The sequence below is a fragment of the Periophthalmus magnuspinnatus genome, chromosome 21 (genome assembly GCF_009829125.3).
Source record: "Periophthalmus magnuspinnatus isolate fPerMag1 chromosome 21, fPerMag1.2.pri, whole genome shotgun sequence".
Taxonomy (NCBI): Eukaryota; Metazoa; Chordata; class Actinopteri; order Gobiiformes; family Gobiidae; genus Periophthalmus; species Periophthalmus magnuspinnatus.
The window spans coordinates 12,781,208-12,806,202 of NC_047146.1; the positions used below are offsets into that span (position 1 = coordinate 12,781,208).

The window sequence follows — 24,995 nt, forward strand, 5'->3', positions numbered from 1 at the left end:
GCTTGAGGGCTTAGAAAAATTGGTCTGAGGGCCGCAGTTTGGACATGCCTGATTTTTGTGATCAAAAAGTCACCACTGCACCAATTCTCTGGGAGGCTTTAAAATGGCTCTGAAGTCCGTATAGAAATGATTCACTGTCAAGATTAACAGCCCCATGCAAAATAATACAACCCCAATGACGATGGCAGTGCCCACGGCAACTTCAGGAATAAGGTGAATAGTACACGGAATTCAACCCACAGCCTCCTTGCACCTGACATAACAAAACTGTAAAAAATCTGACCTCAGTAATGCTGTTGCTCTCAGATCATTTAAATGTTCAATTTTTTTTAATCAAGCGCATTTATTAGGCTACATTTTTTTTAAATTTGAGTAATTCCACGGCCATCAGCTTAACATCTTATTTGGCATTTTGAATGTTTGAAAAAATGAAAGAGAAAGCATTGCTAACTATGTGTGATGATTTTACCTTGCAGATATTTCACCCAGGGGTGTTTAAAAAAATGTTTGGGAAAAGATTTAAACCAGAACTAGCTTTAGAATTTGTTTTTTCATAACTCAGAAAATATGAATGATTTGCACTACATAAAACAACTGTATTACATTAAGAAAACAATAAATATTCATCCATTTGTCTGTGTAATAACTCAGACGTCCGGGTCTGATCCCTTGTAAAAAACAAATGTAAAATCTGTCAAATGGACAAAAAGTTGTTGTTGTATTGTTCCCTTTGTTCCCTTTGTTTGCTTTGGGTCTGATGATGATAGAAGGGGATAGATGATGTCTAAAGCCCCCATCTGTATAAAAGCGGCTCACACCCCCCCATCTGTAAAAGAGTCTAGCTGTGAGTTGTTGATGTGCTGTTTCTGTGTCGCGTTGGCAGGTGTTCTCGTACACGGCGGATAAGGAGATCCGCACAGACGACTTGTGCCTGGACGTGTCTCGCCTCAATGGGCCCGTGGTCATGCTCAAGTGCCACCACATGAAGGGCAACCAGATGTTTGAGTACGACGCTGAGGTACTCACAACACGCACTCGCACTGCTTCTACAAATGCTTTTACTTATTTATTGATTGTCTATTTTGCACTGGTAATGATTGACTGCAGGTGCTGGGGTTTACGTAGTGACGATTCAGATCAAGGAGAGTGCTTTTAGTTTAAACCAACTGGATTTCAGCAAATTGGGGACCTCATTCTGCTCTCTGGTTGGATAATCATCTTGAGACCCAAAACATCAAACTGTAACATTAACAACTTGGCCATCATGTTCAGTATAAATCAGTATTATAATTCAGTAAGTGCTATATTTGATTTGAATATCAGAATCAGAAGAATCAGAATCAGAAGACTTTTATTGCTATTGTCAGTGAACACAGCTCACAAACTAGGAACTTACTTTGGTGATACAGAGCAACATAAAAACACTGAATAAATACAAATAAGGGCATGTATAAAGTTAAAAAAAGATATGATTAAAGATAAAATAAAATACTTAGACGTGGAAAATATATACAACAGCAGCATCAGAACAACAGTGCAAACATGGCTTATATATTTACATAGCATCTGGTGACACAGATGTTTAAGAAATATTAAACTGAAATTGTCCTTTTTGGCACTTTAACTGAAATAAATCTTGAAAATGGTTAGTTAACAGTGTTTAAAACTAAAATAATATCAAAATTTTCTTATTTTTTTGTAGTACCTATTATTAATAAGTATGTCTACACATCCCTTGGTCATTGTAGAGTCCATTTAAATGTGCCTGAATTATATTTGTGTTACTATTTATCAATAATACATTTTCTTTTTTATTACATCACACTGTTTATGTAATGATGCTCTTACAATCATACATTGAAAAGTCAGACTAGCTCAAACATGACCACAAGATGGAGCTGTTTGTCAGTATTTCCCTCTACACAAGCTGTATCTCTGTTCTTTCTCACTTAGTATGTTGGCAAATGGGAGTATGACTTTGAGGTAAGCTGTTTGGACATGTGCTTGTGAAACATTGTGATTTCCTCCCAGTATTTTGAACACTGCCCCGGGATAGTATTATTCATGTGTGTAGAAGTGATGTGTCAGTTGCCAGTAGAGAGTGAATAATTCAAATATAGACACAAACCCAAAGACCCTTTTAATCCAGCCATGAGAATATGAACTCCAGTGATTTTTACCTTAATGTGAGCCAATCTCATTTATGCAAGTCATTTTGGCATCGACAAAATGCTAATATCCACTTTTAATGTTTAAATGTCAGCGTGGAATTTATTTGGGTAAAAAATAGTAATGTCCCTAATGTCCTTTAGTCTGAGATCTCTTTTCTCACTCTCTCTTTATTTAATTAGCCTTTTTTTTTTTGCATTATCTTGTATTGTTTACAAGACAGAAAATTTGAAATATACTCCCCTTTTTCTAACAGAGTATAAATAAACATCTACATTTTTACTATCAAATCAAAACTAAAGCCAGGATTATGTAAATTAACGGTAATATGTAATGTCACTAATGGAGCTCCACCACCTGCTCGTCTCCATGGAGCTTCGTCTGAGATGTTCCACAATATGGAAATAAATTATCTGGCAGTTATTCAATTACATGTGTTTTATTGCTTAAAAGATATTAGGCTCTGTGGTGCCACCTGCTTGTCTCCATGGCGATAGATGAGTTAAATGCCATGCTGTGGAATAGGACGGTCAAAAATATCAAAAATCTGATACTAGTGTAATCGATACTAGACGAGTATACGCCCGTGGACCACTATGGAACATACCTGGACGACTGAGGGATTACACAGATATAAGACCACGTGGTAATATAAAAGAAAGTACTATTATTTAATGTTTAAAATCACATTCTAATGCCTAAAGAAAGAGATTTGAATCAGTTTTGAATATGGAGTCTACTCCTTAGTATCAAAATCGAGTCTGAAACTTTACAATCGTGATAATCTACTGTGAAACATTCCAGGCTAAGCAATAACATCTCCATGGAAACAAGAAAATTACATCGTGCTCCTTTAACTATAACATTTAAATTAGCTGCTTATTATTACTAGATTTAAATATTAGCTTGAAAACAGTGAGAATTGAAGATCAAATTGCATATTTTGGCATTAAAGAAATAAGGAGATGCCAAGTTTTCGCGAGCCCCCAGCGGTACAGCACGGCACATAAAGCTGAAAAAAGCCTTTTAACAGCAACAAAGTATTAATATTTCAATGACAAAGTGAGAAGAGGCGAGCGTGATTGAGATGTCCTATCTGTGACATGTCGCCGTGGTGATGAGAGAAAGCCCACAAGCCCCTCCGTCGCGTTTTAAACAACACCTCAGAGAAATCCATTCATTACACTTCTCTGGGTGCATTCTTAATAAGAAAATATGAATTATGCATGCTCAAAGACTAGTCCCGCTTGTAAACAGCGCTGGGGTTTGTGCTGCCAGTGGTCCAAGTTATTTTTAGCCGGCACAGTGACAGACAGGAGCTGAGACTACTGTAGCTATAGCGTTTGATTCAGTCGTTATTCCCAGTTTTTGACCTGACAGGCTCATTCAGACCTTTTCAGTATCATTGTGCGGGGTCAGCTGCTGATTGAAGTGTCCAGAATGTAAACTCACGACAAATAGTTTATAGTGCTATTGCTGGGTTTCAGATTACACCACAGTATTCAACGGACCAATGATATTTAATACAGATAGGGAAGTGACAAATCACACCGACTCTGTAACATACATTTATAGGTGACTTCATCATTTAATAAGACACATTTTGCTCATTTATTACTTTTCTAGACTTTCTCTTGCTGAGAGTTTGTAAGTTTATAAAGTCAATATTCACAATCAAATGTGTTTTCCTCGCCCTGGGCACCCCTTTAGCACCAAACTCACCTGTTCACTGCCACAGCTGGGTGCAACTTGCTTTCATGTTGGCCAAGGACCATTTTTGCGAAATAAACATTTATCTGGAATCTTCTTGTTGCAGTAATATTTAATAATGCCAATTCATCCCAACAAGGCAAACAATTACATTTTGAATCACTTTTTACCTTACAATGTTGTTACTTCCCTGTGAATTCTGCACTATTCGTAGGCTTCAACTTCCTGTTATATGTGACAATAATACAACAATGATATTAAAAATAAACCTTTCAACATTCAAAATATGTAATGTTTTGTTTTAGATTGCTAATTACTGCAATAGTCTTAAGTTTTCATTATTTAAAAACACTTGGATGGATAGCAAGAGCATGTATAAATCATCTATAACACATACAGGTAAAAGTATAGGACCCTCTTGGACTCTAATCTTTTTAATTAACCTCAAATTTAAAATAAAAAAGCATAGTGAATAAAGCTGCATTCTCTGGCCTGTCTCGCTTTTCCCATCAAATATCTTTAGACTCCAGTTGAGTGACAGAATCGCCTTGTGCTTGACGCGCTGTGATGTTTTCCGATAACAAACGACCTGTCAGCGCTGATGAATCTATTTTACATCTAGCGACAACGCAAAGGTCCCACGGTTAATTGCAGCCTTCATCACCTTTAATCTATCTAAAACTAGCCTTACATGAACCCTTAAACATCTATAAATACGATATAGAGAACAGGTGGGTTCATTTTAGCAAACAACAGATGCCTCTCTGACTTACCTTCACCACCATCTGTCCCCTGCACTCCCGGGCCGGTCCACAGAAGCGCACCTTTCTGCACATCATCACCCAGTCGTGTCTGACCATCAGCCGCTTGGAGGACGGTACGTACGGCCCCACTGTGGAGTACTGTAACGATAGTCCTCTCCAAGCCTGGACCCTAAGGAACCTGAGCCAGTTGGAGGTGGCTCGGCGGCTTTACTTCAGTCCCACCGATTACATTCTGTAGAAGAGAGGTGCAGTCTGGGAGGAGGGACTAACAGGTCAGTAAGTTAGAAGTAGTGAAGTAGTGTTCTCGTAGTGCGTTTTAGTTGTAGTTGTAGCAGTAGTAGAGGAAGGTAGTAGTTGTTAGACTGCCTTGCAGAAATTGTGTAGGCGTTGCTTGTCAATATATACTCATTAGCATATTTTCTGTGATCTTAAATAGAATTGTTTTGCTACTGTTTGGATCTTAAGTGATATATCATAATTTGAGTTCTCACAAAAGCCACAGTTATTTAGTCAAAGCCGCTGTACCTATTTTTTTACAGTGTTAAAAGTTTGACAAACAGAACTAGTTCATTTTAAACATTTTAGAGAGGTCCACATTTATTCCTCACTTGCCTTATGCTTTCCGAACATCCTAATTATTCACTGCAATGAGTTTGTAAGAGCTTTTCACAACACTCACAGAACAGAGTGGAGTTTTGTGACTGTAGAGCAGGAGTCTCAAACTCGCGGTCCGGTGGCCAATTGCGGCCCGCGAGATGATATTTTGGGGCCCACGGGACAATATGAAAGTTTAATGTTAGTGTGGCATTACCATGTTGTGTGTAGAAGGTTCCACCAAATCGATAAACCTCAAACACACTTCACTCGTGTTTTGTACTCCCGTCACAAAAGATTCAACAAATAATATATATCCATAAAATCCACAAATATTTGCATATTTCCATATGTATGTTGAAAACAGCAATGACTTGAGATTTTAACAAAGCTTTTTCTGTGGATTACCTGATGTGGCCCAGCTTCACCCAGATTTGAGTTTGAGACCCCTGCTGTAGAGCTAACAACAACTAGCATGGTAATGTAATATAATGATTTTTAATTAGATGCTGCTTATACAATTAATCTGTACTAGGGCAGCACAAAATTTGCTCCAATACATGGGAAAAAATCGGGTGTTTCTTGGACCTTTGCTAGAATGTCGTCTGCAAACAACAAAATATCCTAAAATGATATTATTGAAAAGTCTTGTTCCTGTAGTTTAGACTTCTACAAACACAGGATTCTTTAATAATTCATCAGTTCATATTTCTGTCTTCCAAATGTTCCTGGAATCGTACTTTTTAAACATAAATTGCAACTGGATTTTTTCTCCCAAATGTTCCCGCTCTACTGGGTAACTTGATGTATTAAAATGCTTCATTATCCACCAATATCCCAAATGTGAAACCAGGCCAAATGCTCACTGGGGAATGGGTCTCATTAGTAAGCTCTTTTGAAGATGATGGACGTCCAGAATTGGCACCTGACTTTATCAAACCCAACTTTTCAAAGCCAGTCAGAGCTTAGGCTTAAAAATGATGAAAGACACTAATAAATACACCACAAAACTGAGCGAATCTGCCAAACTTCTTTCATCATAGGCTTAAAAATGTTTCAGACCAAATCAAATTCAGTAATAGTAAATGCTAAACATATGTTAGTGTAAATATGTCGAATGCCTCGTCTTTGCCCTTGTCTTGTTATCAACCAGTAGTGATGGGAATTGAGGAAATATAAACCAGTCAGTGCTGCTGGTCAGTTTTCCCAATACGATGGAATCAATGCAAACTATTGACACCCAAGTCTGAGTTTGGGATCTCAGATTTCAGCCATAAATGCTACTCAGTGTCTGAAGAATAATAATATGTAAGTGAGAAATTCAAACCGTCAACACCTGGTCTTTATGAATCGCAATCGCAATTATTTTTCTCATATTGACCCATTACAATTTTTTATTTGATTTTATTTGGCCTCTTTTAAAACAAACAAAATGACTTTAGAAGAATATTATGAGAAGATAAATAACACAGGCTTTTAATCTGTGCCAAAAGTGCAAAAAAATTCTACTTCCAAAGTCTGAACTCTGCTCCAAACCACACACTTTCACTGACAGGATGTTGTCGACTCAGGGTGACTAGATTTTCAAAATTAAAAACTGGGGCACACCCGGGTTGTGCTGGTTGGTTTAATAAAACTGTGAAAGCGTGTATAATTAAGAGCATCATGAAGCACTCCAGTCCATTTGCTGATTCACTTGTGAATCAGCAATAATCTGGGAGACTTCTGTCGTTGCAGTGTTTGGTCTTCTGTCAATTTTCAAGCACAGTGTTCTGGATTTAATGGAAAAAACATGACAATTTATACCCCTTTTTAAAGTTGGTGGGTATCAAACTGGTTAAAAATAGGAACACCTAGGGCATTTCTTGTAGGAAACTGGGACAAATCAATGGTTTTGGATAAATCTGGGGCAGGGGCACAAAACTGGGACTGTCCCGGGTAAATGGAGATGTCTGGTCACCCTGTATAGACCAAGTGATTAAAAAGACCAAAGATCAAAATTTGACTAATTGCAATTCCACAACCTTAAAAGAAAGTGGTAAAAGTAATGGGCCAATGAGAAAAAAAAGTTGTAAAACCCCATACTCATTCCCTCCAGTCCATTTAAAACAAATAAGCACATACTAAATGCCAGAATACCATTTCTTCTCATAGACTGTATAAAGAAGTGGACTAAGTGAGTGTGACGTCATCCATAGCATTCAGCTTCGGTCAAATGAAGCTCATCGAGTCTAGTAGTTATAGGGGCTGAGTTCCACATTTGGAATTCCGGCTGCGAGTATCATAGCAACCAAAGAGCCAATCCGGAGCGAGGCTGTTAAATGTAATGCCCCTTCTTGCCTCCACCGCTGGTTTAGCAGGGAGCGGGCACTTAGCAACACTGTCAATCAAACCTGTTGTTTAACCTCAGGGAAAGCAGGCGCCAATTTGTCTGTTATTAATGTTCATACCTTGAATCACGAACGAAATAGTGTAATAAAAACCCCAGGATGATGTAGCGCGGGTTAATACAAACATTGTAAGACCAAAATAACAAGACTCACAGCAGCAATTACAGAGAGAGGGGTGACAATATTTCAATGTAAAGTGAATTGGAGCCAGAGTCGTTGGAGCCGGAAGTTCGCCCATTAGCACTTCCTATTTGGAACGCGGCAGCTAGCATGTTAGCTATGTCCATTTATGTATGCAGTGTATGGTCGTCACCCATAGTGGTTGCAACCAAATGAAGCAGGGTGTGGGTTCTGGACAACGAGGCATGATAGCTGTCGATCAAACGTGTTGCGAACGCTAACGGGAGCAATCTCTGGGAAAGACACCCAATTGGTCTATTAATAATGTCCATATCTTGATTGATAAACAAAATAATGAAACAAAACGGCCATCCTTCCTTCCTATTTGGAGCGAGGCGGGTAGCGGGGTAACTTTGTCCATTTACAGTCTATGCTTTCTCTATTGTCGTAACACATTACGTCAGTAGCAGCCATATCACCTCCACAGATCTGAATACATCTGCATGGTATGTGTTTTCAAATCCGACCTCCCCAGACGCTTCCCTCTCTGCATTATTACAGCTCCTCTTTACAAATGAAATCACAGTAGAATTGGATTTCCTAATGAGTTCCTAATGGGAGCCTACATTACATTTATCAACTATGAATATTGAAACTTAAATAGATTTATTAAGCGTACTAAAAAATTCTGTCTTGAGCCCTCATTAAATACAATGCATTTCGGGAATATAAATAATCAGAGGATTTTATCTCAATATGTTGGAGTCTAATTTTAGGCATATTGGCCCGAGCGAGGGAACAGGGCTATGTATACTCACTGTTCATTTCTAAGTAGCACCACTACATAAAGAAATGGAAAATGGAACTATTGACTGCATAATATATTTTTAGATGATACTATAAAAGATTTTAGTCTCATACTTGGCCTACAGATGTGTGTTACCCAGAATACACCACAGACATTGCTCTAATTATAACAACAAGGCTATACCTGAATCGCCATTACAATCTGTAGCACTTTATATCGATCAAGGCTTTCTGTTGTGGTATTGACTGTGCTGGCAGGATGCTCGGGTCTAGTTTGGAGCTCTCCTTTACTTAAGCTGTGTAAAGTGATCCAGTATATTTATATCTAGCAGTGGAAGACATGGTACTACATGATAGGGCTGTGCAATTAATAGAATTGTATTGATTCAGTAAATGATCAGCGTGGGTCTTTTTAACAGAGAGATTTTTTCAATTTAAAGCCAGACGGGCACAAGACGTATTAATGACAAGACATAGTGATTCAAGTAACAAGACAGAAGACATAACGGGAAAGTTTGTAGACAAGACAAGAAATAATCAATAAAAATAAACCATGAGTGAGTGTTTATGTGTGGCGTGTGTGTGTGTGCGTGTGTGCGGGGGTGGGTGGGGGTGTGTGTTTGTGTGTGTGCGTGTGTGCGGGGGTGGGTGGGGGTGTGTGTGTGTGTGTGTGTGTAGCCAACACATGTTGAAGTTGAAGGGAAGAGAGAGAGCGATTAAGAGGGGTGATCTCAAGTAAAAAAATGAACAAGACGGGAGATATGAAGATGAAATTTAAAATGATAGTGATTTAAAAAATTTTTAAAAGAAGGTAGAGTGCGGTGTTTCTTGGTGTTGATTTGGTAGAGTGCGGTGTTTCTTGGTGTTGATTTGGTAGAGTGCGGTGTTTCTTGGTGTTGATTTGGTAGAGTGCGTCATTTCTTGGTGTTGATTTGATACAGTGTGTTGTTTCTTAGTGTTGATTTAGTAGAGTGAAGAGTAGAGCGATGTTTCTTGGTGTTGATTTGGTAAACTCCGGTATTTCTTGGTGTTGATTTGGTAAACTCCGGTATTTCTTGGTGTTGATTTGATACAGTGTGGTGTTTCTTGGTGTTGATTTGATAGAGTACGGTGTTTCTTGGTGTTGATTTAGTAGACTGCGGTGTTTCTTGGTGTTGATTTGGTAGAGTGTGTTGTTTTTTGGTGTTGATTTAGTAGAGTGCGATGTTTCTTGGTGTTGATTTGGTAGAGTGCGGAATTTTTTGGAGTTGATTTCATAGAGTGCGATGTTTCTTGGTGTTGATTTCATAGACTGTCTGATTTGTTGGTGTTGATTTGGTAAACTCCGGTGTTTCTTGGTGTTGATTTAGTAGAGTGCGGTGTTTCTTGATGTTGATTTAGTAGAGTGCGGTGTTTCTTGGTGTTGATTTATTAGAGCACGGTGTTTCTTGGTGTTGATTTGATACAGTGCAGTGTTTCTTGGTGTTGATTCCATAGAGTGCGGTGTTTCTTGGTGTTGATTTAGTAGAGTGCGGTGTTTCTTGGTGTTGATTTAGTAGAGTGTGGTGTTTCTTGGTGTTGATTTATTAGAGCACGGTGTTTCTTGGTGTTGATTTGATACAGTGCAGTGTTTCTTGGTGTTGATTCCATAGAGTGCGGTGTTTCTTGGTGTTGATTTAGTAGAGTGCGGTGTTTCTTGGTGTTGATTTATTAGAGCACGGTGTTTCTTGGTGTTGATTTGATACAGTGCGGTGTTTCTTGATGTTGATTTAGTAGAGTGCCGTGTTTTTTGGTGTTGATTTCGTAAAGTGCGGTGTTTCTTGGTTATGTTTTTTTAGCATGGCAAGTAGTCAAACCGGCTAAGTTAGGTGACACTGCAAATAGCTAATTTTAAACTTTTCCATGAGGTAATTGTCAAAATGCACAAAACAAACAACATAACGGCTCCACTGCAATTTTTTCATCCACCACTGACCTTTCCCAGCACGTTTCCTTCGCTGAGAGCAGATCCACATCAAGCAACTGTCCCATTAAGACTGTGCCGCCTGGGAGATCCCAACTTCAAAACCTTTGGCAGTTTTCATGCCAAATTACATCTCATTTGACATTTATTTCTCTTGCATAAATATTTTACTCTGAAGCAAAAACTCTCTCAGCAGCACCAGCAGTGACGGCGATAGGTGGATGATACGAGGACGTGTTTGTTTTGGCTTATTATGGGATGCGCGCTGTGGATTGAAATGGGCGCACTATTGTGTACAAGTCCTTTTGAAGTGATGCTCTGCACTGAACCTGTCTTTCATAGAGCCAGCCTCTCCAGAGGCTCTCCTGTTTCCCCCCAAAGCAGCTGTGTACACTCAGTTCCATGGGCCCATTGTAAAAATAATTTTAATGCCTCTCAACATGAAGACATTTTCATATTTTTCTAATTGAAGTGAGAGAGGAAGTATTTCTGGGGTAGAGCGCAGGGTCTGATATATTTTTTTATTAAATCTAGAATTTAACTGTACTGTAGTTCTGTTAGTACTTATAACCAGTGGTAGAACGTAACAAAGTAAAAGTAGTAAAGTACTGCACTTAAGTATAAATTTGAGGTATCTGTACATTTTAAGTTGATACTTTTTACTTTTACTTTTCAGAGTAGATATCTACTTTCTACTCCACTACATTTTGAACTGGACTGAAAAGTAAAAGACCTCATGACCTGATGAAAAGGCTGAGGGTTTATTTTTAACACATTCATAATTTGAGCAAACAAAAATATACAAATAAAAACAGTTACAAAAATGATGCTTTAGTTATTTCTGTTGAACAGAATTCTGCATTCTTCTTTTTCTTTATCAAAATCACTACATTTGAAGTTTTATTAGACCTCAAAATCTGCACTAAATACTTTTAGTTTTTATTGTTTAATAACATTTTTAAACAAGTATTTTAATACCTTTACTTAAGTAGACTTTTTCATGTGATACTTTTGCTTTTATATGATTTTTTTTTTTTGCTCTGGTGTCTGTACTTTTACTTAAGTAACACAATTGAGTACTTCTTCCACCACTGCTTATAACTCAACATACTTTTACTTCTACTTGAATAGTTTTTGAACTACCTTTGTACTTAATTTACAAAGTTACACTACAGGTCAAAAGTTTGGACACATTCTCATTCTAAGCCAATTGACCTGATTAGAATGTAGAAACCAACTTTAAACGGTATATTGGGTGTTTACCTGTTGTGACTCTAGTCATTCTCATACTATGGTGAGTACTTCTGAAGAAAAAGTCCAAATAAGTCATCCAAATATTATAGTAAATAAATAAATAAATAAAAAAGTAACGAGTAACATTACTCAAGTAACTCTTACCTCGTACCTCATTAATGATTTAGGAAAGAAAATCATGAAAACGATGTAAAAAGGTTTGTTCCAAAAAAGTGTCCTAATTAACGTGCCCTGGTCTAAATATCAGGCTGTCCAGTGGGTCAGGCCAGTGCTAGAGTCCAAGCAGATGGAAAACGTCATGGTTCTTTGGCAGAGGCTGAAGATGACTAATAATAATCCTCGGAGAAGAGTTGTTTTACGAAGAAGTGTGTCCAGAAGTAACCAACATAGAAATGTCAATTTGCATCTGAAAACCAAAAACACTTATGTGTTGTTTTTCTATTATTCCAGAAAAGTTTGTTTGCAAAGGAGGATAAGGATGTTCTGTTTTGCACTTTTGCAGTTTATTCATAAGGTTAGCCTTGGCGTAATAGTTGCCTGGTGCTGCAACACAGAGGAAGCTTGTAAATGCTATTTTTCTATTTTTTGTTGCACAAACAAATGAGAGACTTATGCAAACGTACCTTCACTTTTAATGTACAGAACAGCACTGGCCATAATGTTTATGTATAGTTATGGTCAACTGTATGATTTATTTATTTTTTATCTAAATTGTACGTTATGCATATATACACAAAAGACTAGATAAAACATTGCAGATTTCTGCAGATTCAATGAGCGAAGCATTAAACTCTGCTCACCCATCATTTGCAAACAAAATCTCATTTCTCTCACCTCAGATTAACAATGAGGTTCTTCATTTCATATGTGTCACTGAAAAAAACTAATCTGATTGCACAAACATGCTGAACATGTTGTTCTGCTTCGACATGTGACAGAGGACATGCTGATACAGAGAGAGAGCATGCTGGATTTACCAGGCAAGGATGCCACAATTGACTATTTTAGAGTTAAGATGATGAAGGAACATCACTATTTAAGTTATGATCTGAAGTATTCAATAATTCAAGAAAAGAGAAACTTAGGTCCAAAACATGTGTGGTTCATATTTTAACCTTATGATTATTTAACCGTATTATTAACCTTATAAAATATTTATACAAACCTCATTTATTCTTGTTCATATGGACCCAGTGACGTGCACAGACGTTTTCCGGAGCAGGTGCTCTAAGAAAAAAGGTGGTTTTCTATATTCCCGATACAAAATGCAATTGCTGATTAGACTATAGCAACTGGCTTACTTTTATAGCATACTTGTCATGAACTCCCATTTTAGAAATACTGATCACTTCTGTGTCAGTGTTTCCCTGTGGTTCCCAGCCCTCTGCTCCCTCCCTGGCGCTGCTCCTGCTCTCGTGCACACTGAGCACCTCCTGTCTGTGAGCTGCAGCCACAGTGTTTTTGATTTGGAGCTAGGTGCTGTTAAAGCACATAGGTGGACTCTGCGACAGGTGAACTGTACGACAGGTGGACTGTACGACAGATGCACATGAGCGAGAGAGAAGGAGTGAAATTGTTTTATAGTATAGTTGAGTGTTTAAAATAACACATCTGCTGTCTTCATGAGGCAAATATTAAACCTAAAAATATATGTTGTCCACGAGTGCACTTAAGGCAAAGATGCTTGAACACTACCTGGACTGTGTCTGTGCACAGCCCTGGAGTCTTTCATCCACACCACTAATTTTCCATCCAGAAAAGTAGTGCAAAAGTGTAGCTCTAATATTCCCCTTTTAATCTCAGGCTAAATAATGGCATGTCCCCCAGTCCCAGAGCAGTGCTGATGTATGTCACCGCTCTGGCAGCAGCAGTAGGAGCAGTGGGGATGGAGGAGGAGTGACCTGCAGTCTGATGGCCTGCTTTTTCTGCCTCCTCTGAGCCCTCCATGTCACTCCACACCCACTCAAACACAGAAACACACCAGTACAGCAAATGAGACTGGGCCTGACTGTGCCGTGTTACCAAAAGAATGTCAGGGTGTTTTGTTTTTTTCAATTATTTCTTACCAGATGTGGCCACATTTGCTAGACTAAACTTGGTACATGGTGTCTAATAGAGACGACAGATGGAGATTAAAGAAGATCTATTGTGCTTGTTTCTGCTGTACAGCTTTATTCTATGACACCTATGGATCATTATGTTATAATTTGGACATTTTAAGTCACAATATTCATCTGAAACAACTTGATAAAAGAAACAAGTCAGCTGAAAAGAAAAACAAAACTGCGGTGCCCAATGGGAGCTGATGTTTCCATAAACATCATCACAACAAAGAGTTGACTTCCCCGATGGATAGCTGCAGATCAAGTTAGCGAGTAGCAGATTTGTACCAAAATGACTACAAAATGCTGCTGAATCGTACATGTGTGCTATATTAAGAAAATAAAATTGAAGAACGAAGGATAGAGAAGTGGGCGTATGCGGCAATGGAGGTGAAAACAGTGATTGATCGGCAATATGGCATCTTGGAAATAAGTGATTAAAGATTGCTCAAACATGCACAAATCACAATTTTTATTTTATTTTATGCGCTGAAAAATTTTGAAAAACATGCATCTTTAATGTGAATGGGCTTGCATCTCCACAAACCTCACTCTTATTTTGCCTGGCATCTGCCTCTTCCTGCTTGTCTCCATAAAAATGTTGTTTCTTTTGCATCTTCTACAGATTGGCATAAAAATGATCTATATCTTTGGTTTTAACTTTCTATTTCTATAGAGTCATGCAGGTGACGTGCCGCCTCCAGAAAGTTACATGCATGTATGACAAATTGTTCAACATATGCCAGATTAACAATATTAGACTCAATGTTACATGTTATACTTTTTCTTATTTTTGGTAGTATTTCCTATGAACATAGTAACAAACGGGTCTAATCCAGCTCAGCTCACGTTTAGAAAGGCTCTTGGTTTAATTAGAAGCCCTCAGCTGTGCACACAGTCGCCCGGTCCTCTCTCGCCGCTGCAGCATGAGGAGGGAGCATGAGGAGGGAGCTTTCTCCAGCCCAAAGGAAGTGAAATCATTATGAGGCAAAGGACAGCCTCTTCTATCTAGTATTTTTTCATTTTTTCATTAAATGTGGAGCAGCTTTATGCCTGGTCGCTCTGTACATCTTCTCTCACAAGTCCTCAGATAATAATGAGTGATTCTGTTTGTTGGTTTTATGATTTAAATGCCAAATGGAACGTTATATTATATTCTCTATGATATTTTAGTGGAGCAGAGCACTATGGGACGGGACAGTTCTGTGCATGTTAGCAATTGTATAAAAGGTTAAAATATAGGCTACGAAATGGGCGTGTTCTCTTATGCTGATTCTGTTATGTCTTCAGTGTTCAATTCTTCAAAACAACACTAATATATGTGCTTCATAAATTCATAGCGTACATCAAGAATAATCTGGAGTAGCCTGGAGAGCCAGTCCCTATAACGCACAGCACATCAGACAACCGTCACAGCTTTGGACCATCCAGTCAAAGCCGCTTATTATTAGTGTATGTCTCTTAAATTCAGAAGTTATTCTACTTCTGAATGTTTCAAAGATCTTCGTGAGGAGATCTCTCGAATATTCTCGCCGCATTCAGTACTAGTCAAAGCCTGGACACACCTTCTCTTTCAATGTTATTTTTTTCTTTTTGTTTGCTCCTTTCTTCATTTTAGTCTAGGTATGCACCAGCTTTTTCAGATCCGATACCGATATTGATACCTTTACTTTAAGTGTCTGCCGATATCCGATATTAACCAATACCAGTGCATGGACAGAAACTTTCACATATTTTCTTAAAACATTATTAACTTATTACAGAAGAGATGCAAATGAATAAACGTTCAAACAAAATTATGAGATGTTCTAGACCAAAATCAGCGTGAAAACCAGACCAACCAGGATATCGGCTTAACCAATATCACAGAGCCGATACCCGATCCAGCAGATTTTCCAGTATCAGCGCCGATATTCTAGTAGTTGCACTTTTGCTTTGTTGGCAGCACTGCAAACCCTTGTCCTTCTCTCAGTGACCTTCATGATAAAGTCTCCTGAAATGGTTTCCACTTCACAGGTCTGCCCTGTCAGCATCACGAAATGCCAAAAGTGCAAAGCAGTGACCGGAGCAGAGGTGGCTGTTTAAAGAAATCTAAAACAACTTTTGAGTTATTTTGATTACTGTATTTCATGTGTTCATTCATAACTTTGAGGCCTTCACTGAGAATCTGAAATAGTGTTGAAAATACAGACCATTAAATGAAAAGTATGTCCTCAGATTTACAGGGTTTATTTGACAACTGGTACGACTTTAATTTAGGATTTTACTCGTAGCGGACATCTTTGTTTTGGCACAAGCGGACAATGCATTTCTCTGATTGGTTAATTTACCTGCCACTCTCAGAACTCACAAAAAGTGCATAGTCTTGGCTGGTCAGGCAAACACACAGGGAGATTATCACATCATGCGCACTTTGGCTGTACATTGCTGCATTACTCTATCTGCCAAAGTGCTGTGAGTACCTTGAAGGTGGAACAGTGCTATATAAAAATGTGACCGCTGACCACCACTAATGATACTTCAACTTCTGTATGAAGCATGTGACTTGTTAGCCTATCATAAAAGCAGTACTGTACACATCTAAAGTTCCAGTCCACTTTGTAGTAGTACTTTTACCGCAGGTGTACGGAGGCCCCTGACATTGTCCTTTGTTCTCTCTCCGTTTGAACAGTGTAGTGGAAATCTGCACTCTCTCCTGTATCATGTGCAGTGCCGTACAGACCATGGAGGAGGCAGTGGCTATTGTAAACAATGATTATTTTCCATTATGATCTTAAATTGTGACTCTGGGTCCAAAAATCGCCAAAAGGTGGTCACTGTTGTTGTTGTTGTGGAGTGGGGGGAAAGTTACACTATCATATTTTGTTTTTTTGAATGAGAAATGAGGGCCTGTACCAGTTTTACCCATGTATCTGAGCAAAATGTGTCTTGCCTCATTACCGCAATATTGTATAGGCAGTTCTGGGTGTCAAAATACATCAGCTGTGTACTATCTGCACTGAATTATAGTGTATTCACAAGTGTTTTATTGTCTGTCAATCAGGATGCGTGCAGTGAGCATGCTAGTTGTTGTTAGAGTGCAAAATTCTGCTTTAGACTATGAACGTTGTGAAAAGCTATTCTAAACTCAATAATTAGGATGCGTTTTTCACTGTGTTTGAACTGGATTTTGGTAGATTTGCCAATGGCTATTTTGTAAGAATTAGGGGTAGTAGTGTTTTTTGTTGTTTTTTGGGGGGGGAGGGGATTCTTCGCTCATCTGCAGTTTCTAACAGAAGCAGGAATAGGCTACAATGTGAACAGGTTGCTAATGTTTGCTAACCAATCCCTGACAATGAAAAGTCAAATTGAGATTCAAAATATTTACCTAACACCATTATTCACGTGTTTAGAGCCAAGGGGACCAGGAGCACGCAGGAGAAACCTACATAGGTACAAGGAGAACATGCAAACACAATACTCACAGTAAGCTCAACCCAGTCTGTGAATAAAACTCTTGACCTTCTGGCTGTGAGGTGTACAGCAATAACCACTTCACGACCATGATAACAAAATCCCCTCATTTACTACACACAAAATATCGGCATTTTTGATTTCCCTCTATCCGTGACTACATGTTGGCTCCACAGTTGACCTAACTCAGCGGTACATTGATTTGTTATGTATTCCTAACATTACTAAATGATTAATACCAGCATAGTGCAATCCACATGCGAGTCATTTCTGTCCTGTCCTGGAGAGCTGGATCGACTGGGGCTGTTCACATGTGGGCTAGCTCACAGCTGGGAGTCATATGTAACCTATATGTACCCACTCGTCCACATAGGTAAACCACAGGGATACTTGACATAAGCTTTCTCTCCACCCTCACTCTCATGCAATAGAGAGAAAAAACATGATTATGTCCTGCTTTACTTCAGCTCTTCAGACAGTCAAGGACACGGCCAATGACAACTGTCTGTAATGGAAGAGAATGGGGAAATGTGCTGGAACTGGGAAGCATCATTGTATTTGGCTGGAAGGATTTTTGAATATCTTTACAGTAATATATGCAATGGAGCGCTGGTCTATAAGGTAAAATACACTCCTTATTAGCAGATAGGCTGTATGGGTTGTAGGGCTGCAAGACTGATGGCTACTGAATGAAAAATGTAATTAATGAATCGCAAAGACAGCGACTTAATTTCCCTAATTTCTTCTGCAGACGACAAAAATCCAGGTATATAACTAGCTAAATTTCCATAGCGTGGACCTCTACAGACATGATCGGATTTTTTCATTAGATTTGCAGTCTTCTGTCAGATATTAGACACATAAACATCATAAACATGGACACAGACATGTACATACTTTAGAATCATTAATCAGAGACACAAAAACTGAAGCATCAAAGTGAATGAGGAAAAACTGCATGGAAAATTTGTCTTGATTTCGAAAATGAGTGTTGATTTCATATGAGAAAAGTGTTAGCCAGAGATGAAGCCCAAGCATGAACTAGCAAGCAAATGGTTTAATCGTCCAACTTGACAACTGAACAAGTCATACTGATTTGGTAAATTTTATGCCTGATTCCCTTCCTCTCACAGTCAGTCCTGTGGCGTTTCTAGGGAGTGGCCAGGACGATCACAAACCACCCCTGAAATCTAATTAGCCACACAGAGTCTGAGACAGCATATCGGTGACAAATAACTTACAGCACTACAAACTACAATATAATAATCATTTCAACAGTTACAAATCTGCATATTGAGTGGACATTTGGTGTATTTAAAGTCTCTATCCACAGTGGGCATGATGGGTTTTGGTTGTACTCATTTGTTGTGGCTACAGCAGAAGGCTGAGTCCATTTATCTGCTGCAGAGACATTGAATAAACTGTGTGAAATCAGTGTGTGGAGTGTGGCTCTGTGGTTCTCCTCACTCTCTCGTGTGCGGATCGACCGGAGCTGCATCAGGTGGAACTAAGCTGGCCTGGCTCTTGATACACCCACTGTTTTTCTATTATTTTGTAATATAGACATCTAATCCGAAGCAGGTTGAAGGATCAAAAATAAACTTTGTGTGATTTTTTTCCCATAAACATTGAGGAAAAAAGTATATATAGAGAGTGAAAGCTTGATGGGGCTCATGTGCTTTGTGTTAGCTAAAAGATTCATAAAAAAAATATATATCGACATTAAAACATTTAGCAAAATTTTAGGTTTTAAATGATTGTTACCACAGTTACCACAGAGCTGCTAGCCTCCATCGTGCCTTTAAACTCATATATATTTGAATTACTATTTGACTATTGCATTTAGTTATAGATATATGTAAATCTGTCTGACCATTCTAACCCATTGCCCAATATTTGTGGCAGTATCTTCATTGTTGTACTAACCATAACACTATAAAATACTTTCACATTTTGATGTTGAAACTGTGTATGACAAAAATAGTGTAATTGTATGAAAGTATTCCACTCTTAAGTTTGATGATTGAAGCAGCAGAACGCATTCAAGACACCTTAAATTTAAATATTGAAAAGTAGTTCTTGTGTTTTGTAATTTTCCTCATATCATGCCGCCCTAATATTGACCTCTGAAGTGAACAGGTGGACTACAGCAAAACCATGTTGCACTGAATGATAATTAGCTATTAGCATTACACCTCATCACGTACACGTACCTAATAATTTGTCGCTTGTTTACAATGACCCTTTGCCTGTCTTCTGTGCCTCCTCAGCGCCTGACCCTGCTCCACGTCAACAGCAACCAGTGCTTGGACATGCCGTCGGAGGAGGACAAGATGGTTCCCACGCTGAGAGACTGTAACGGCAGCCGCTCCCAACAGTGGCTACTGCGCAACATGACCCTCAGCGCGTGACCTTTTGACCTTTGACCTCACCCTGACAGAAACAAAAACAAACAGAAACGCCGTCATCTCCTTAGCAGGTGGCTCTTACCTCATTCGCAGCAGAGCATGAAACGGCGGCGGAGCAAGCTGCGCCTGCCTGATCCGCGTCGTTAGCTTAGCGCGAGGTGTTGACGCGGCTAGGACCATGTGCGAGGTGGGTATGCACAGGGCTGATATGAAACACTCGCGCTGGGAGCTGCTATCATCACTGCTGCTTTTGTTGCCACTGGACAAACAATTAGCAGGAGAGCTATTCAGACAATGTGCACTGTAATTTGTCCATATCTGGTGAGGCCATACAATGTAAAGACTGTTTTCGAAGCTGCTCCTTGGTACCATCAGCATCACATTATAGCATTTTATTATTTTTATCAAAGAGAAGCGAAAGGGATATGTGAAATGACAGATGCCACTTTTTGTAATATCGCAATGAATTTTAAAATACCTTGAAACCCTCATGTAATTAACAAGTGATTATATTATTAGATACATCTGTTAAAATGCTTCTAAATGCAAATAGTACTACAGTTAATTAAAGAGGTGGTATTATGCAAAATCAACTTTTCTGAGCTTTTTGCCATGATATAAGTGGTTTTATCTGTGTTTGGGTAATTTTGCGATCTCTCCCGGGTCCTGTTCGAACCTTCCTAACGGTTAGCAGTACGATCCTATCCATTGCTCCACCCACAAGCCTACGTCACCCGTGCTCCCCAATTTTCCATAAATATACAAAAGCATAACACAAAATGACAAACTATGACTTCACAAACCTGATGTGATGCGCAGTAGTTTCATCAGTGATATTTTCACAACCCGATTGTGTTGAAACAGCGCTCTGAAGGGGGAGTGACTTAGTGCGGAGAGTGTCAAAAACAAAAAGTAAACTTATTAAACATGTTAATACAGTGTTTTCAGTGAATATAGTATTTTCAAAACAATAAAAGGCAACATGGTGATCTAAATATGCAAAGTGTTAGCAAGTAATACCCCATAGACGTGTAATACCCCCTCTTTAACAATTACCATGGCAGCAAACCTAAGTACAAATATTTGGAATTACATTATTTCAACATAAATGTTTTTTATGCCCAAAATACACAGCCTTTATTATTGTCAGTGGGGCTACTCTTGGCTTCACTGCTCAACGGCACATGAGTTGTCTTTATAGTAAACACTGAGGCAAAGGAATAGCTCTGGGACTTAAAGGTGCACTGTGTAACGTTTTCTGATGGATGACTCTAGACCTGCTTGCCTCCATGGTGATGTTATCCCTCCACAGATCTGACCTGTAACATGGTCCGGTGGTGCTACATGCTTGTCGCTAAACATGATATCCACAAAATCCATTGAAACCACCCAAAAGGTTACACAGTACAGCTTTAATATTAATTGGATGATAAAACATGGCAGTAAATATAATCAACTCTGAATTTTAAACGTCATATGGTGAAAAGTTTAGCACTACTTTTGTTTGTAAGAAGTGCAATTTGCCACCAATTCACCTTAATTGACTTAAGATTTCGATAAATCTTAAGTCAATTACGCTAAATGATCAGGGGCTGTTAGTTATAATAATGTTTTTTCAGGTGCCTCACATTATAAAGTTTGCATTTTATAGCATTAAAACAGGTGTATCTACATGTACATGCCATAGACTGTATAAAGAAGTGGACTTAAGTGAGTGTGACGTCACCCATAATGCTCCAGTCAAATGAAGCTCATGGGGCTAGCGGTCATAGCTGCGAATTTCGAGCCAAATTCCATATTTAGAAGTCCGACCGTGTGTATCATAGCAACCAAAGAGCCAATCTGGAGCAAGATCTGTTGAAAGTAACACCAGGGAACAATGCTGTGGTTCAGACCTGTTACCAACGCTAGCGGGAGCAACCTGGGGGAAAGATGGCGCCTCATGTGTCTGTTTTTAGGCTCATATCTTGATTTACGGACACAATAGCGAATTTAAAAATACCAGGATCATGTAGCGTGGATTAATACATACATTTCAAGAGCAAAATGACGAGCCTGACAGCAGCAGTTACAGTGAGAGGGGTGACGTTTTTTCAATAGAGAGTCGATTGTTTGATGTCCATTTATATATACAGTCTATGGTAAATACGAACACAAGGAACACAATTAAACATGTATTCGCGTGTGAAATGTAAGTGGTCAATGACGATGAATCTGTTGTGTACTACTGCACTGAAAGAGAGTAAATATAATTACATAGATTGAATGTAAAACACAAGGCAGCTCTGACCTACTTATTTTGTTTGGCTAACCTAAATAAAACAAGATTGATTCAAATGAATGTAAGCAATGTACCGGCGCTGAAGGTTATAAGGAGACGCTTAACTACCACACAGTACATCTTTAACATCAGGACATTAAGTCATCGTGCCAGGGACGATCAGGTGCTTGTGCCTTTAGAAAACTGTACATGTTTTTGTTGTGTTAGGATAATCAAGTTAATATGCTGTTTGGAAAATGTGTTTTGCAAGGTAATTTTGTGGATGAGCATATCTGGCATTAATGGAGAAGAAAGTAATGTTTTTGTTTTTTTGTTTTTTTTATTCCAATATGGTTAAATTCTAGGGAAAAGAAAAAACTCAGTGTAGTTTTGTTTTGTCCAATCAGCGAGCTCTAACAGCCATATATTTGTTAGACAGTAGTTTTAATTCTATGCATTTTCTGAGTAAAATTAACTATTGCTCTTCTTGCTACTACCTCTGAACAATACCTGACCAGAAACAGAGCAGTGACTTATGATTTCAACAGCAGAAATAAGTTCACTTTATAAATTGACAGTTGCTTTTTAAACATACAGATTGTCGAGTTATAAAAATGGGTCGCCTGAGTGTAACTTGCTTCTCCTTTAATGCCTGGGCCTACGTGACCATGAGCTGGTGACTACTTCAGTTTGAATCATGACCATCATGTATTGTATGTACGTACTGTATGTAGAAGTTGCATTGCTTTCTCAAGTGTCTAGAGATGTCACAATCCTTTATCACACAATACAGAATACAAGTGAATGAAGTAGAAAGTATAATTTGGCTACTACTATTACTATCTATGTATACTTATCATACAAAATTGCAGATTGCAGATGGGAGTTTCATATTCTTGTATTATTTGTTGTTCAGTTTCATGAGAAAAATTATCTGTTTCATCATTTGTGTAGTTTCTTTTTGTTTGTGTTACTATAAACCGCCTAAAAAATCAATAGTAATTATACTTGCACCCCATCTCTATAGGATTACATATTAGCTTTCATTTAGCGCCGATTTGCTAAAGCTTGGTAGCACATGTATAAATTTTAAATGTACTTTTCAATTTTAATCGCGCATTTTTTTATATACTGACTGATTTCGATTTGTGTTGTCACTGTTTTGTGTGGTAAATGGACACATTTCTCATACATTTCAGGAAGTAACGCACCCATTTCTACTGTTAACCTGTATGTCTCTGCTTTCTACAATGGATATTTTTATAAGACGCTTTCAAACTTGAACTGGAAGAAAAAAAAAATCTGAAAAGATGATACAGTATTATATTTTGGTTTATCATTACGAAAAACAAAAAACAAAGCTTGCCATGGGTTTTGAAAATCACCATGGCTCCCTTGGATCCTCTCAACTACAATACCCCACAGGCCAATAAGGGAGGAAGCCACTAAGGTTGGAATATTACCAGTGCTGCTTGTAAACTGATTTTTAGCCGAGTATCTACTACTTGGCATTCAGTGTACGAATTCAATCACCTCTTTTCATAGTTCACTCACGTTTATTGTTTTTTATTCCCCTAAAGTGCATGGTGTTATAATAGGATTGTAACGTTTCAATGTATTGGTTGCTAAGTGATGTTATCTGTTTGCACATTTTGCCTTTTTTGTATGAAAGAGAATAAAACTTAGACTAAATGTCCAAATTGTTCTTTATGCCAAACCCAAAAATGCAAATGCCACATCACACTAGCGTACCCCTGCAGCTTTTAACGACATCTACATGTCATTAGTATGCTTCACAAGGCAGGCTTTTAACAGTAGAAAAGCAGACGCACATATGACTGGTTTCCTGGGCCCTTTTCTACCACATAATGGACTAGCCTCACCTCTTTTGTCCTGTTGTGTTAGCGCACCTAGCATTGTGTGCTCATAAAGGCTCTGCTGACAGCTGCTTGTTATTCCGGTGAGAGAGCACGACCTCTGTGGCGACCCCGCAGTTCCAAATGTTGCAGAGAAAAAATTATATTACCATTTTCACCTGGAATTCAAATGTATTAATTTAAAAGGGACATGCACTGCACAGCATTTGTAGGAATAAGTAGAGTGATGTCAGAGGTGACTGGTTAGTCCTAATGTTTCCATGAATTAAACTCAAAGGTGGTGTAATTTTCCATAGGAGGATGGACTTAGTAGAGCAGCATTTTTCACCTCACCTAAGGGTGCTTATTGCCTATGGGTGCATGTGCATGTGGGCAGCTGTTGCCCTGGGTGAGCTCTGATCAGAGTGAGGTCACGCCTGCTGGGACTACATTTATCTCCATAGTCCCTACAAACTGTATGTTTGAGCCAAGAGTGAAGCCTGTAGAGACACACATGACAGACATTTCAGTTCTCACCCTGGACATGAAGGCAAAGGTAATGACATCGTCTAGTTACCTGCTGTAAATATACTTCTGTTCTGCCTTACATACCCAGCAGGCCTGTCCTCTTTCTCCTGCATCTTGATTCTAAAGTAAAAGAACCAGTGTCCAAGGGGTCTTATCTAGGCCCAGTGGGGTTACTACACCCGTACATGATTGGAGCGGTACATTATTTCATCTTTTATGAGTGAGGCTATGCCTCAAGTGGTAGCCAAGAGCAGAAAGACTGTAGATGAATACACAGAACTAGAGTTACACTGGGTAACTGACATGTATATCCGCTCTCTCCCTGATAACCTGGAAGAATTATCAGGGAGAGTGTGAATGAATCTGAGCTGCGTGTTTTGACAAGGCAAAATTAATTGTATGACTTTATTTTGTGGTCCTCTTTACTGGTGGGATTTGAACTATCAGGACTAGTCAGGAACATGTTTTAGTTTGAATGTTAGCCTCTTCTACTCTCATGTAGTTGTTTTCCCATGATTCATATGGCACTGTGAGTCTGAGTGAATGAAAACTGTTGTCCCTGCCAGTAGTTTCTCTATTGGTTATTATCCACAAAATGCTTTGCAAACAGCACAACTTATATCTGCAGTCAGCTGCAC

The 24,995-nt window shown here is 38.7% G+C and overlaps 1 protein-coding gene across 1 annotated transcript in view; it reads left to right on the forward strand.

Moving 5' to 3' along the window:
- The window catches only part of LOC117389239 (polypeptide N-acetylgalactosaminyltransferase 13), a 41,576-nt gene extending 21,538 nt beyond the window's left edge, over positions 1-20,038 (forward strand). The window contains exons 9-10 of the mRNA XM_033986885.2: positions 884-1,018; positions 19,576-20,038. Coding sequence (XP_033842776.1) covers positions 884-1,018; positions 19,576-19,716 — 276 coding nt within the window. The 3' untranslated portion in view covers positions 19,717-20,038. The remainder of the gene's footprint in view (positions 1-883; positions 1,019-19,575) is intronic.
- Positions 20,039-24,995: the final 4,957 nt, after the last annotated feature.